This window comes from Dipodomys merriami, unplaced genomic scaffold (genome assembly GCF_024711535.1).
Source record: "Dipodomys merriami isolate MVZ:Mamm:240054 unplaced genomic scaffold, mDipMer1.0.p SCAF_1, whole genome shotgun sequence".
NCBI lineage: Eukaryota > Metazoa > Chordata > Mammalia > Rodentia > Heteromyidae > Dipodomys > Dipodomys merriami.
The window spans coordinates 23902726-23918362 of record NW_027202270.1 but is presented as its reverse complement, the minus strand read 5'-3'; the positions used below and the strand labels follow the sequence as shown (position 1 = coordinate 23918362).

The following is a 15637-nucleotide window of genomic DNA, read 5'->3' as shown; positions in this document are numbered from 1 at the left end:
ACCATGGTGATAGGTATTGGTGTTGGCTTTGTACCTGGTTTAAAATCCCATCAACATTGTCTTAGCTCTTTAGTATAAGAAACAATGGTACAAAGACCCTGCCAGCCTAATAAGTCTTAAAAAGCTCAAGTATGGAAAAGATAGGTAGAAACTTACTCTTGTATTTGAGAATGAATTTGTTAATGGATGACAATAGCTTAACTGCAATCCAAATATTAACAAGAATATTACTCAGAATATTCTTTTCCCTGTTTTGAGTTCATCAAAATGCTCAAGAAGCACCATGGTCAGGGCTGCTCTGGCTTACAGAAGGAGGCTGGTTTTGTTCTTTTCCCCTGGTGAACATAACTCTAGTAGCTAAAAGTATAGGCACAATATAAGATGTTTAATCATTCAATTAAGCCAAATGAACTTTATTCCCTCAAAGTGGACACCTGGACAAAGGCAAATGAACTTTGTTGTGCAATATTTTATTACTAAGTGTCAATACCACTGATAGAAACTCACCCAAGAAAGGCACAGCTATACACAGCTCACCAGCAGTACTACAGAAACTAGAGAGAAATTTCATCTCAGAACTGAGCAGCGGGTTACTTTTTAGATCCTACTGTTTGCAGCCTTTAAAGGATCAAACACGTTCCAGTAATGTTAGCTATTTGGGGGCTAAACTGAAAATAGTAAGAGACTGCTACCCATAGGAGCCAGCATACACTCTGTGAGGATTTGGTTTAAAGTTCCAATAAAAATATCAATTTTTTTGTGACCAAGAAAGCCACGAAATAGGCACACTTAATATTCTTAGACCCTGTTGTTTTATAGTTTTGAAATCTTCCAAAATCAGTCAAGAAGAGAAACCTGGGAAAGGCAGCAATGGGTGGGGAAAAGGGAGAGGATGAAGGAGAGGAAGAGAAATAGATTTGTACAGAATCTGAAGCATCAAGGAATCCTACCATATAAAATCAGATGTTGTCGGCTCAGAAACTGATGAACTGTTAAGACTGGAATATGCAAAGATACATCTGTTTATAGGAAAGATTGCTTCCTAATAAGTAAAATTTCTATCTTTCTGTTCTTTCTCTAGTGACTGGCTATCTGGGATTCCTTTTTTTTTTTTTTTGCTCTGCTTGTAAGGCAGAAGTGGAAGGCTGAACTACTTAGTGGAAATCCCAATGTGGAAAGAAATTGATGGGAAGAAACTGATCTCTCAGCTTGTGCTGGACAGCAAATATTAGATTATAGTCACTGCCATGTAAGTAAAAAAGTCAAGACTTAGAAGGTCAGTGGAATAGGGTAGACTGGAATCCTACACTACAGCATATGCACACAGTAAATGTGCTTCCTGATCATATTCGGATACCAAAAAGCAAATAAATTAATCAAAGTAAATAATAATACTGAACTTGAAGAAAAAACACTAAAAGTATTTCTGATAACTTATTTTCAACTAAGTTTCAAATAAACAAATATGTGGCAGCCATCACACTTGAAAAGTTTTTGTTATAAACACGGGCATGCAGTCCCAGATGCCTTAGTGTCAAACCAGAAGCACATTTTACAGCGCATTTATTTTATCTCTAGAGCAAACAGGCATCAGGAATTTGAAAAGTGGTGCCTAGTTTCCAAGTCCAGTTTGCAGCTCTTGTGTCTTTTCTCCTAGAAGCCTCTAATCTATATTTTGTCCCCTTCCATAATCAACCATTTAAAGAAAAGCAAATCATAAAACTTACCCCTTGTTGGGGTTAAAGTATGAAACAGAAGAGGTAGAGGGTAATATTTAGCAACAGCCATATATTTGCCTCTGCTTATTTATATGTGGTTTCTCTTAAACATTTTTTTAGACTAGTAATAGCTATATTCATAAATTTAAATAAGAATAAAATTTCCTCCAAGTCCTGAAATACATGTAAATGACCTCAGAGGACTATACTTATTATTCATCCTTTTGGAAAAATCTAATAAGATTTTCTTGCCTACTCTTGAATAAAAGTATAGTCAAAGCAATGACAATTCTGAAAAGAAACAACTAACCCAGATACACAGCTAGATTCTGTATTTCCTTGAAAAGCAACAGAAGCACACAGCCCAGATGTGAGTGCCAGGAGGGCCAGGCTTCAGGCCGCAATAGCTGCTCTCCTTTTACAGTTCAAACGCAGGGAACTTGGCTTTCATAGGAACTAGCAGGTCGGCCAGGAAGTATATTGTTCCAGCCATTCCTAAAGGAAGAAAAGGAAGTTATTACACCAAATGACTCCATTTTATAGAGCAGCATGGAGAACATTTGATATTAACGGCACAGATTTAAAGAAAATGAGGATCTGCTTGTATTTGCACACTACAGTTCCATACACCGGGGCTTCCTGGTGAAGGGATCAGCCTTTTTATCTAGGGAAAGGACAGCAGCAAGTTCCTGTCACTGCCCTGTCATTTTCCTCAGGTGAGTTCCTTCCCCAGGGCACTGTGGGCTTCAGGCTCCTCTGGAACAGAAGGAAGTAATGTCTGCACGCTTTTTGCTGAGGTGGGTTACACCCGGCTCCATATATGGTTATCACCCTTACAACCACTAGGATTACGTCTGTGGGAGTACCTGTGCTGATTTTTAATGCTCATGTCACATATAAAGTAGTCGCAAGAGTTGAGTATAAAATTAGATTGTTGATACAACTCAAACTCAAAAACATGAATTACTAAGCAGAAAAGTAGCTCTTTACATTAGAAAGCAATAAGGAATGTGAAAAATACCTTCAAAGAGCGAGAAGGGGGTGTCCGGGGTCCTGCATCCATGTTCTCCATAATCTAAGCACCACTCAGCAAACTGAAAATGAGAGCCAAGTTAAACTATTGCAGTGATTTCTTCCTAGAAGCTGGTGAAGATTATCCTATATGTTACTCTGAGAACTAGCAAGCCAAAGACACATGTTCAGTACTGAGAAATAAATGGTCAGAGAGAGTACACAGAGTGAGAGGAAGTGAGTGGGGTCTCAGCCACATATTTCCAAGGTTCTCAAAGAAGAAAGAAGCTGTGCCGGGGCTCACGCCTGTAATCCTAGCTACTCAGGAGGCAAGATCTGAGGATCATGGTTCAAAGCCAGCCCGGGCAGGAAAGTCCATGAGACTCTTGTCTCCAATGAACCACCAGAAAACCAGAAGTGGTGCTGTGGCTCAAGTGGTAGAGTGCTAGCATTGAGCTGAAGAGCTCAGGGACTAGTGCACAGGCCCAGATTCAAGCCCCATGACTGACCAAAAAAAATAAAAAAGAAAGAAAGAAAGAAAGAAAGAAAGAGAACAAACCCTCCAGCATCCTTCTTTTCTCTACTGTAAATGCTGTTCAGTAAAATTATGCCCTTTAAGAGAATCTAACTCACCTGAATAGCCCTACAAGGATTTGTTTTGCTGGGCGCTGGTGGAGGCTGAGATCTGAGGATTGCAGTTTGAAGCCAGCTTGGGCAGGAAAGTCTATATAAGACTCTTACTTCCAATTAATCACAGAAAAAGCCAGGAGCACTGTGGCTCAAGTGTTAGTGCAGAATCAGTAAGCAAAAATGGAGCTCAGGGATAGTGCTCAAGCCCAGAGTTCAAGCCCTAGGCAGGAAAAAAAAAGTGTATAGTGTGTGTGTGTGTGTGTGTGTGTGTGTGTGTGTGTGTGTGTGTGTGTGTGTGTGTGTGTGTGTGTGTGTGTGTGTGTGTGTGTGTGTGTGTGTGTGTGTGTGTGTGTAGACATGGTTTCCAACTAAGTTAATTGTATCAGATGAACTAGTGCCCTTTATAGTGTGTGTGTGTGTGTGTGTGTGTGTAGACATGGTTTCCAACTAAGTTAATTGTATCAGATGAACTAGTGCCCTTTATAGTGTGTGTGTGTGTGTGTGTGTGTGTGTGTGTGTGTGTGTGTGTGTGTGTGTGTGTGTGTGTGTGTGTGTGTGTGTGTGTGTGTGTGTGTGTGTGTGTGTGTGTGTGTGTGTGTGTGTGTGTGTGTGTGTGTGTGTGTGTAGACATGGTTTCCAACTAAGTTAATTGTATCAGATGAACTAGTGCCCTTTCCTGGAGGAGCTATTTTTCTGGGGGAATTCTGACTCCTACCTTGCAGGCCCGGTACAGGTACTTCATATCCTGTGTGAGGTTGTATAGTGCCAGGAAGGCATAGGCATTTCCAGCAGCTCCATGGCACAGCCCATATCCCTTCTTCAGCAGCCCGTACTGCCAGATCACGTCAGCACACTGGTAGGCATAAGAGAGGTACTGCTCCTCTTTGAATACCTGCAGACTCAAGGAACATGACCTTCATTATTCAGGGTACATAAGAAAGCTCTATTACTGGGCTGGGAAGGTGGCTCAGTGGTAGAGTGCTTGCCTTGCATGCATGAGGCCCTGGGTTCGATTCCTCAGCACCACATAAGCAAAAAAGAAAAAAGCCAGAAGTGGCGCCGTGGCTCAAGTGGTAGAGTGCTAGCCTTGAGCTGAAGAGCTGAGGGACAGCACCCAGGCCCAGAGTTCAGGCCCCACGACCGGACCCCCCCCCCCCAAAAAAAAGAAAGCTCTATTACAATGCTTCCTGTTCTGTAGACAAGGAGAGAGGGGGGAAAGGAAGTAGAGTTTGGCAAGAGAAGGTAAGGCATTTAGTGGCAGACAGCTGTATTATACTAGTAGTGACAAATGGCTACACTGACTAGCACTACTGTCATAATCATGTGTATGTTTGTGTACATGTGTTTTACTGAAGAAGTGTCACTATTCAACTAACGAAATCTTTTGCTGCTTCTTATATCTTACTCAAAGGCTCAGAAATATTTTCAGTAGATAATTTTCTTTTATGTGCCTGGTACATGGGACTTGAGCTCTCATCGAGGTTTTTCTCTCAAAGCTGCTGCTCTACCAGATGAGCCATACTTCCACTTCTGGCTTTTTGCTGTTTAATTGGAGATAAGGGTCTCTTAGATCTGTCAGCCCAAGCTGGCTTCAAATCATGATATCAACCTCCTCAGCAGGTAAGATTATGGCATGAGCTACCAGTGCCCAAGTTCTGAGTAGTTATCTCATTGCAAACTGAATGTCCATAAAGATAGACTAAAAGTTGTTATTTCTATTAAGCCAAGTGTGGTGGATTATGCTTGTAATCTAGCTACTTGGGAGTCATAGATAGAGAGGATTATGGAAGACAGACTGGGTAAAAAGTTCTTAAGACTCCAGTAAAAAGCTGAGGGTGGTGGTGCATGCCTACATCTCAGCTATGCAGGAAGCATAAACAGGAGGAATGAGGTCCAGGTAGCCTGGGCAAAGAGTGACGATCTATACGAACAGTAACCAAAGGCAAAGAGTCATGGCTCAAATGGCAGATCACCTGCCTAGGAAGCACAAGAGTTTAAAAACCAGCATCACCAACTTTTTTTTTCTATCTACCCAAATTCCTGAAACATGGAATTTGATGCAATAAAACACACTTAGTTATGTGATACAATTGTCTGCTTATAGTCTGTATATTTGTAATTTATGGACATGGTACCAATGATCATAAATATCTTGATTTATTCATTTTTTTCAATTAAAAACCTTTTCTTCCTTGATTGCAGGTTTGCTATAGTGAGCAATGTAAGAGTGACATTTGTATACATTATTATAGAAGCTACAATTTGAACAATTTTAAGCACATAGTTTATTTGTATTATACACAAAATGCTGTAAAACAGCATCACTATTGATTTGAAAAGCCTTTTTGTCATTCCAAATAGAAACCCCATATCCATTAAGAGATATATCCCTATTCCCCATCTTCCTATTCTAGACAACCTCCTGTTAGATACAGATTCATACAAGCTGAATCGTATCATACCCTTCTGTGTCTGGTTTATTTTGCTTAGCATGCTTTCAAGATTAATAAATACTTCAGTATATATTGGAATTCAATTCTTTTTATGACAAAATAATATTCACTGCATGTATAAACCATAGTTTTGTAATCCATTCATCTACTGATGAATACTTAGATAAATTCTACTTTTGGCTTACTGAAGATGTTATGAACATTGATGTGCACGTATCTTTGATTTTTTTTTTTTTTGGTGGTATTAGAGTATGAAATTGGGGCCTCAACCTGTGACCCCATCCATACCCATAGTGCTTTTTGCTTTAGGTATTTTCAGGTAGGATCTTGTACTTTTGCCGTGGGTGGCCTTGGACTACAATCCTCTTATTTCTGCCTCAGCACAGTTGGGATTACAAGTATGTATGATGCTCAATTTGTTAGTTGTGATACAGTTTCATTAATTCTTTGTCCAGGTTAGTGTCTTGAAACACTAATAGCAGGTATGAGCCATTGCACCTGGCCCCTTTAAATTTTTGCTTTTAGTTTTTTTGGGGGTAGATACCTCTAAATTGAATTGCTGGATTACATATTAATTGAATGTTTACTGTTTTTAGGACCCATAAGATTATTCTGCATGGCAGCTTTACCATTTCACATTTCCGTCAGCAATGTGTGAGAGTTCTGTTTTTAACTAAGCGGTAGGATATTTATTTTGGTTTTGCCTTGATAATTTTGATCCTCCACCAGTGGGGAGCAGTCTCTTGTTCTATGAACTAGTGTGTGCTATAATAAAATAGGTACTGTGAGGACAACTTCTAATCCACTTAGCAAAGTTATCTTGGCTCTAATAAGTGATAAATAGGTTCAGCCCTCTACGGACTAATTTTCCATTATGAAATCTTGAGAGAGAACCCATGCTACCTTGTAGGCCTGGATGAGCATGTAGATGACGCCGGGGGCGCCGTGGCACCAGTGCACCAGCAGATCCCTGTTATCATCCACACAGGGCGGGTAGTTGCCCGAAGGGAATTTCAGCTGGCAAACGAAGTCCACGCTGGGCTTGACCAGACCATATAACTTCCCATGGTTCACTTGAAGGCTGGGCTAAGAATGAGATGCAGAGTTTCTGCTAAAGCAAACAAGACCTTCCCGAGACTGTTAAGTTTTAAATTAGAAACAGATAAACAAATAAACAGAAACAAACCACACCAAAGGAATTAGAGCCATTAAAAAGGCTTTGGATTTTACCACTTTTTTTTTTTTTTTTTTTTTTTTTTGGTCCAGTCGTGGGGCCTGAACTCTGGGCCTGGGTGCTGTCCCTCAGCTCTTCAGCTCAAGGCTAGCGCTCTACCACTTGAGCCACAGTGCCACTTCCGGCTTTTTTCTTTTTGGTTATGTGGTGCTGAGGAATCGAACCCAGGGCCTCAGGCATGCAAGGCAAGCGCTCTACCACTGAGCTACCTTCCCAGCCCCCACATCTTTTCACTTAATGGACATCTTTGTTTTATTTACTCCTCTGTGGTTTCATTTTATGCTTTTAAAGTAACTCAAATTGGGCTACTAGTTAACTATTATTGAGTACTTTATGCATTGCCTCTTGATATTTGTCGTCACTTACAGACACACAAATAATGTTCCCATATTAAAACTTGAGTGTGTGAGTCTATGAGGAGTTTCTTAAACTTTCAGAACCTGAAGCATGCTTTAAAAACTACAAAGAGCCAGGGTGCTGGTGGTTCACACCTGTAATCCTAGCTACTCAGAGGCTGAGATCTGTGGATCGCGATTGGAAGCCAGTCCATGAAGGAAAGTCTGAGACTCTTGTCTCCAATGAAAACTACCAAAAAAAAGGCAGAAATGAAACTGTGGCTCAAGTGATAGCCTAGAGCACAAAAAATCTCAGGGTCTGGGCTCTGGGGGCTCATACCTGTGATCCTAGCTCTTCAGGAGGCTGAGATCTGAAGATCACAGTTCAAAGCCAGCCAGCCAGCTCTCCCCGCCTGCCCACAGACAAGAAGTGGCAGGGCATGTTCTCCATAGAAAGAGAGGCTCACAATTCTGACTCTGATGTCCAATGACAACAGCTCTGCAGAAGACTCAGAATGGAGCTGTGCATAGATTATCCTCATACAATAGTGAACAGACTCACAGGATACACTGACACAGGGCAGATGAGCCTCCCACCTTCATACAGTTCTGTTTCTCTCTTTTGGTTCTGTCTGTCCTTAACTCAATGCACTGGTCACTCTGTAAACAACACATTCAATACATCCAGAGTGCTGTTCTTCCAGGGAGAGCATGGGACTGTGGGAAGGTGTAGGGCAGCGGTTTCTGTCAGGTAGGACTGTGCAGGAGTAGGGAGGGAGTGATGTTCTGTTAAGAGGAGCATGGAGCTTGGTGCGGGGGGAGGGCGGTGGGATGAAACAGTGGGAGAAGGTGGTACTGGGATGAAGTGATGGGACTGAAAGGGCACCGTGTCCTTGAGAGGACACAGCGATTGACTGTACTGTGCATAAAGGACAGTGTCCACACTCACTTTCAATGAGTAAACTCAAAGGAACTATCCAACATGAGCTAAAATTTATTTGTGTCTTATTTTATTTTCATTTTATGTTTCTTTTAAGACAGGGCCTTGTTATGAAGTGCAGGCTGGCCTTAAACTTGAGATTCTCTTGTTTCAGACTCTCAAGTGCTGGGATTACAGAGTTGTATCACCATGCCTGTCTTATTTTTGTGTTGATACAAAGGTATCTATTATGATGGGTTTTTATTATTAAAAATTAAGTCGTTTCCAACAGACAATAACGTATGAATTTTTTAAAAAACCTTGTTTTTCAGGTTTCTTATTTCAGCTAAAAGAAAGAAGAACAGATTTCTCCTGATCATCTGATTTAAAAGGTCACAAGGGCATTCAGTCACAGACATACATGACTGGAGCTCATCTTGAGCTTCAGAAGACTCTCCTTTTCTAAAACACTTGAGAATTTACACATACTTCTGAAAAAGAAGAGCCACAAGGTAATGCACCAGAAAAAAGGAATATATAAAATTTAAATAGCTAGAAACCCTAATTACTGTCCAGAACTTTCTAATTGAGAAGAAAATGTAACAAAACAGCTGGCGCTGGGAATGTGGTTTAGTTGTAGAGTGCTTGCCTCGCATGCCTGAAGCCCTGGGTTTCATTCCTCAGTACCACATAAACAGAAAAAGCTGGAAGTGGTGCTGTTGCCCAAGTGGTAGAGTGTGAGCCTTGAGCAAAAGAAGGCCAAGGACAGTGCCCAGGCCCTGAGTTCAAGCCCCCGGACTGGCAAAATAAAACAAAACAAACAGCTGGCCTCTGATCATCAGCACTCCAAGTGTGACTCTGTGTTAGAAAGCAATAATAACCTTGAGGTTTTCAGCTTCATTCTGGCAGGGGACAGGTCTGATGCCAATGCATACATCACAACCAGCTACCCAGCCAGCCAGCACTCATGTGGAACATATTAATGAAGCACTTCTTCATGCCACGTTGTGCTCTAAGAAGGTGCGGTGGGTACCACTAGGACCAGGAGGTATTAAGATTCAATTTTCCTTTGTCATAAATTCTTACTCGTAAGTGCAAATTTCTCCTTAAGGAGAACTTGTTAAGTTCCTCAAAATGGCATTCTGTGAAAAGTTCTCCTCTGGCAATCTCTCTCATTTCCTGCAGTGAATTTTATCGGTTTCAGTCTATATGATGTGTTCCAACATTATCAGAACCTAAGAACTACTCAGTACAGCACATTCAGCTATCTTTTAGCTGAATACACACACACACACACACACACACACACACACACACACACAAATATAATACACATCTATCTATCTATCTATCTATCTATCTATCTATCTATCTATCTATCTATCTATCTATCTATCTATCTTCTAAGTGAACCTTAGGCACTGTATTGGTATTTATTGATTTTGTACTGCCTCCTGCGATGAATTGCACCCTTATAGTGTAGAATATTATTATTTTTGCTAGCCCTGGGGCTTGAATTCAGGGCCCAGGCACTGTCCCTGAGCTTCTTTTTATTCAAGTCTAGCATTCTACCACTTGAGCCACAGTACCACTTCTGGCTTTTTCTGTTTATGTGGCCCTGAAGAATGGAACCCAGAGCTTCATGTATGCTAGGTAAGCACTCTACCACTAAGCCACATTCCAAACCCTAGAATAATATTATTAGTTCTTATTAATCCAAGGCATTTGCTGAAAAGAGCAAAAAGGTTCTTCCCACAAAATTATAGGCCCAAATACTTGAGTGTGAACAAGTGGCAAGAATGTTCACCTACAGATCAAGTTTCATTTCAAATACAGTGATTTTTATGTTTATATTGCTTACAAAGGACCTAGAGCTAAATACCAGTGGCTCAGGGCTATAATCCTAGTAACTCAGGAGGCTGAGATCTCTGGATCAAGGTTCAAAGCCAGCGTGGGCAGGAAGATTCATGAGACTGTTATTCCCAATTAACTACCAAAAAGCCAGAAACAGAGCTTTGGCTAAAATGGTAGATCACTAGCCTCAAGCAAAACAGCTCAGGGATGGCATCCAAGCCCTAAGTTTAAACCCCCAGGACACACACACACACACACACACACACACACACACACACACACACACACACACACACACACACACACACACACACACACACACACACACACACACACACACACACACACACACACACACACACACACACACACACAGTAGTTTGGTTGTTTGGTGTGTCAGGAAACACATGATAAGCTACACCAAACACACACACACACACACACACACACACACACACATAGTAGTTTGGTTGTTTGATGTGTCAGGAAACACATGATAAGCTACACCAAACTCATTCCTTACCTGCATCAAGTAGTAATAAATTCCTGCCAGGCCATGGGCAGCCCCAACATAATATTCTTGGTACCATTCGTACATCAGAGGAGACTTTGCTGTGAAGTTTCTCTTTTGAGCGAGACTTTCCCCGGAGGTCAAAATTGTTTCACAAATCTACAGGGAGAAAGGTGACCAGAATAACAAGATAATTAAAAATCTTCCTGGCAGAGAAAGGGATTTTTCTAAGAGCTTTCAAAGAACTGGTAGCAAATTAGTCAGTGTCTTCTGGCCAGGGAAGGGCATGTGTTACTTCTGTTTCAGAGAAATGAGCGTGATTGTATTCTGCTTCAATGAGGAAGGGTAGGGAGGATCTTGAAGTCACTTCACTAGATAATCAAGAATTCACAGGCTAGGAGAGTGCAAAGGAAGGAGTGACATTGTCCAAAAGAAATGCATGCCTCACCTGACTTACCTTTATAACAACAATTGTTAAAAAAAAAAATAAAGAATTCACAGGTCCAGGGAAAGTCTAAGCACCTCTAAGGCCCAAAATGAGATGTGTACACCTATGAGGAACACTGGCTCTGCCTCCTCTGAAAGGGCCCCTGAACTCTTGTCCTCAGGCCTTTGTCTGACAGTCCCCCCCACAGGCTTCTAGCAATACTCGGTGTGAAGCTGTTGGTGCTCTGATTGTACATCCAGCTTGGAATGTGCTAAGTGGTGAGACAGAGCCAATATTTTAGGCAGAGTAAATAAGGGAGATTCCTAGAAGACTTGTAAAAAGCACAGAAATTTGTTACCTGCTGAATATGACTTTGAGGAATCTTCTCCTCTCCAAAGTTCTTATTGATGAAAAGAAGAGCATAGATGTAGCCTATGCGTCCATAGAGCATTTCATTTGGAACATGGGGATCAATCTTATTTAGGTGAATTAACCTACAAACAGAAATACAATGCCTAAGATAATTTGAAAAGGATCACACATGGGTAGGTATTTAAAATGGTAGATTAGCTGAACGCTGGTGGCTCATGCCTGTAATCCTAGCTACTCAGGAGGCTGAGATCTGAGGACTGTAAACGCTGTAAGTGGAGCTGTGGCTCAAATGCTAGAGTGCTAGCCTTAAGCATAAAAGCTCAGGGGCAGGGCCCACACCCTGAGTTCAAATCCCAGGACCAGCACTAAAATAAATAAAATGGTAGATAAAAAATATACTTACACTGACACCTACACAGACCTTAGACCTCAATTAAACCTCTTTAGTTTAGAATGGGCAGACAGAGGAATCTAAAAATACTAGAACCCCCTCCCTACGTCCTCACAGAGGCTTGCCCTAAGAGGATAATTTAAATAGAGCTGCAGGCTGAGGTGACATTTAACCAGGAAAAGTACTAAGTCAACACTCCAAGCACCATCTGCTTCCATAAAATAAAATGCCGGCTGCATTTCTTCTTCCTTAGTTTACTGCTTAAGCAAAGAGGCCTGAAGAAGTAACTATATAACCACATTCTAGTCTTCTAGTCTCTCAGTTTTCTAGTTTTTACCTTCAAAAACAAAGCTGCTTACTAATTTTTTGTATATCCCTAATTTTATGCATAACTAAGCATGAATAAACATGCACACACAAATGTATTCCCACCAAATGTTCTGTAGTGTGCTATTTAATCGTACTCCTTTACAACCATTCTGTGTCTGCACATGCAGAACATTCCCACTCTTTATAAGTTGCAAAGTAATATGCTGTTAAGTGGGTGCATTATAACTGACTCGGTCCAGCATCTCAAAGTTACTTTTAGTTATGGTTTCAAGTAAGATACAGTAAGCACACTCCACTCTGCCTTTCCCACTAAATGGCATTCCCAATCCTGGATATGATACACTGATCAGCTATCCGAGGACTCTGAAAAGGAACAATTTGCAAGAAGAATGGAAGGAAAACCAGTTTCCTCTCTGGTACTCCATTAACCTTAATTTAATACAGCCCAAAACCTAGCAGTGGGCAGCAGGGGCAGCAAAGCAGAAGGACAGAGCAGGAAGGACAGGAAAGGGAACCCCTACTCTCACAGAGGGTGGTCAGCCTCATTTCCTCTCCTCTGTTCTCTATGCCCAGGCCACGGACAATCTTACAGTGCAGGCAGGTAGAAGTGGAGGCCATGGGAGCCCACAGGACTGCTGAGGGAGAAGCGCTTCCTCACAGGTCTGAGGAGCAAGGAGGAGGTGAGTCCTCTTGTCTCACCACCTGAGCTGGGGCAGGCTCACTGATGGAGAGGACTTGGCAAAGCAGAGTAACCAAGATCCCAGAGTCCAGATAAGAACCAAATATATCAGGGCTGGGAAGGTGGCTCAGTGGTAGAGTGCTTGCCTTGCATGCATGAGGCCCTGGGTTCGATTCCTCAGCACCACATAAGCAAAAAGAAAAAAGCCGGAAGTGGTGCTGTGGCTCAAGTGGTAGAGCACTAGCCTTGAGCTGAAGAGCTGAGGGACAGCGTCCAAGTCCAGAGTTCAGGCCCCATGACCAGACCCCTCCCCCAAAAAAAGAACCAAATATATCAACTTGTATAGAATTTGAATATTAAAATTTTTTTGCAAAGGAGAGTGAAAAAATTAAATTAGAAAAAGAATATTCCTGTTCTTTTTTTTTTTTATTTATTTATTTTTATGTTTTCCGGTCGTGGGGCCTGAACTCTGGGCCTGGGCGCTGTCCCTCAGCTCTTCAGCTCAAGGCTAGCGCTCTACCACTATGAGCCACAGCGCCACTTCCGGCTTTTTTCTTTTTGCTTATGTGGTGCTGAGGAATCGAACCCAGGGCCTCGAGCATGCAAGGCAAGCGCTCTACCACTGAGCCACCTTCCCAGCCCTCCTGTTCTTTTTAAGCAAATGATAAACTATAAAAATATTATTCAGAACAATTATTGTATTAACTTCAAGGATATTCCTACACACTAAAATGTCTGAACCACACTATCAAAAAATGCTGCTCCTTTATTTGCTGATGTTATTAGTTACAATACCACTAGGTGGCAATACAAAATTAGCATTCCAATTATTCTGCCACCAAACTCATTTGCCTTGGATGGCTCAAAGCAGGTAGCAAACACTATTAAAACATGTAGTAGGGCTGGGAAGGTGGCTCAGTGGTAGAGTGCTTGCCTTGCATGCATGAGGGCCTGGGTTTGACTCCTCAGCACCACATAAGCAGAAAAAGCTGGAAGTGGCACTGTGGCTCAAGTGGTAGAGAGCTAGCCTTGAGCTGAAGAGCTGAGGGACAGCGCCAAGGCCCAGAGTTCAGGCCCCACGACAGGAAAAACCAAAAACCAAAAACCAACCAAAAAAACCATGTAGTAATAATAAAGTACTGGTCAGAGTGATGATCTTGCTACAATAGTATTTTAGATTAATAAGAGCCCATTTTCCCCTGCATTTTAAAGAACTAGTGCTAGAATTCATTGAGCTGATGATCATTAAAGGTAGGGATCCACGGAGCTGGGAAGGTGGCTCAGTGGTAGAGCACTTGCCTTGCATGCTTGAGGCCCTGGGTTCGATTCCTCAGCACCACATAAGCAAAAAGAGAAAAGCCACTGTGGCTCAAGTGGTAGAGCACCTTGAGCTGAAGAGCTGAGGGACAGCACCCAGGCCCAGAGTTCAGTCCTCAAGACCGGACCCCCCCCCCCCAAAAAAAAAGATAGGGCTCCTGATGGAATCTTTTCCAAGCTACATCTTCAAAATAAAGAACTGCTAGCACTGATAATTTCTAATGGTTGTTTTATGTGTGTTCAAAAGTTTTCAAATCCACAAGTATATCACTGCAGCTCAGTTTATTTATTTTGATTGGTTGATATTAATAGCAACCAATCTTTAGATGAGTTAAACATGGCCCTGGAATACTACTAGAGGAAGAATAGAGACATTGTAAATGTGAGTCTGTCCAATTCTTAGCAATATTTATCCCCAGTGTGCTTGTGACTAGGAGAGGTTTTTGCTCTGTCTTCTATCAAAAGGTTTTTAATACTAGAAAACCAAAGATAAAGAAGTGCTTATCTGCTGAGTGCAAACCTAGCTGCTCAGGAAGCTGAGATCTGAGGACTGCAGTTCAAAGCCAGTGAGACTTAAAAAAGTGAGATTCTTATCTCCAAAAGTGAGACTCTTATCTCCAAAAAACCAGAAAACCAGAAGTGGCGCTGTGGTTCAAAGAGGTAGCTCATTAGCCTTGAGCTGAACAGCTCAGGGACAATACTCAGGCCCCAAGTTCAAGCCCCACAACCAACCAAAAAAAAAAAAAAAGTGCTTGTCTGACCTGTGCACTATAAGGAGAGAGGTTAAACAGAACAGAAATGTTTAACCTCTCTTGACACACACACACACACACACACACACACACACACACACACACACACACACACACACACACACACACACACACACACACACACACACACACACACACACACACACACACACACACACACACACACACACACACACACACACACACACACACACACACACACACCCCTTTTTGGGGAGTCGAAGAGTCAAAGACTTCTCCAAGGAAAGCAGAAATGCTATTTCCACACTGGAAGTAATTTGGGGGTGTTATCTAGCCCAGAAGTCAAAATTCTCAGGGGCTCATGGTTAAGGAACCTCTTCCAGGGGCTAGGAAGGTGGCTCAGTGGTAGAGTTCTTGCCTTGCATGCAAGAGGCCCTGGGTTCAATTCCTTCGCACCACATAAGCAGAAAAAGGCACCATATAAGCAGAAAAAGCTGGAAGTGGTACTATGGCTCAGGTGGTAGACTTGAGCTGAAGAGCTGAGGGACAGTGCCCAGGCCCAGAGTTCAGGCCCCATAACCAACAAAAAAAGGAAGGAAGAAAGGAAGGAAGGAAGGAAGGAAGGAAGGAAGGAAGGAAGGAAGGAAAGGAAAGAAAGAAAGGAAAGAAAGAAAGGAAAGAAAGAAAGAAAGAACTTCTTCCAAAGGAAACATTCATTTTTT

At 41.9% G+C, this 15637-nt stretch overlaps 1 protein-coding gene across 2 annotated transcripts in view; it reads right to left on the bottom strand.

The window, feature by feature from the left end:
* Positions 1-392: 392 nt before the first annotated feature.
* Lancl1 (LanC like glutathione S-transferase 1) overlaps positions 393-15637 on the bottom strand; it is a 37820-nt gene continuing 22575 nt past the window's right edge. For both annotated transcript variants that reach the window (XM_070017829.1, XM_070017831.1), the window contains exons 5-10: positions 11451-11586; positions 10678-10824; positions 6716-6898; positions 4075-4251; positions 2740-2812; positions 393-2213 (exon numbers count right to left, since the gene is read on the bottom strand). In XM_070017829.1, the coding sequence (XP_069873930.1) occupies positions 2137-2213; positions 2740-2812; positions 4075-4251; positions 6716-6898; positions 10678-10824; positions 11451-11586 (793 nt within the window). In that variant the 3' untranslated portion in view covers positions 393-2136. The remainder of the gene's footprint in view (positions 2214-2739; positions 2813-4074; positions 4252-6715; positions 6899-10677; positions 10825-11450; positions 11587-15637) is intronic.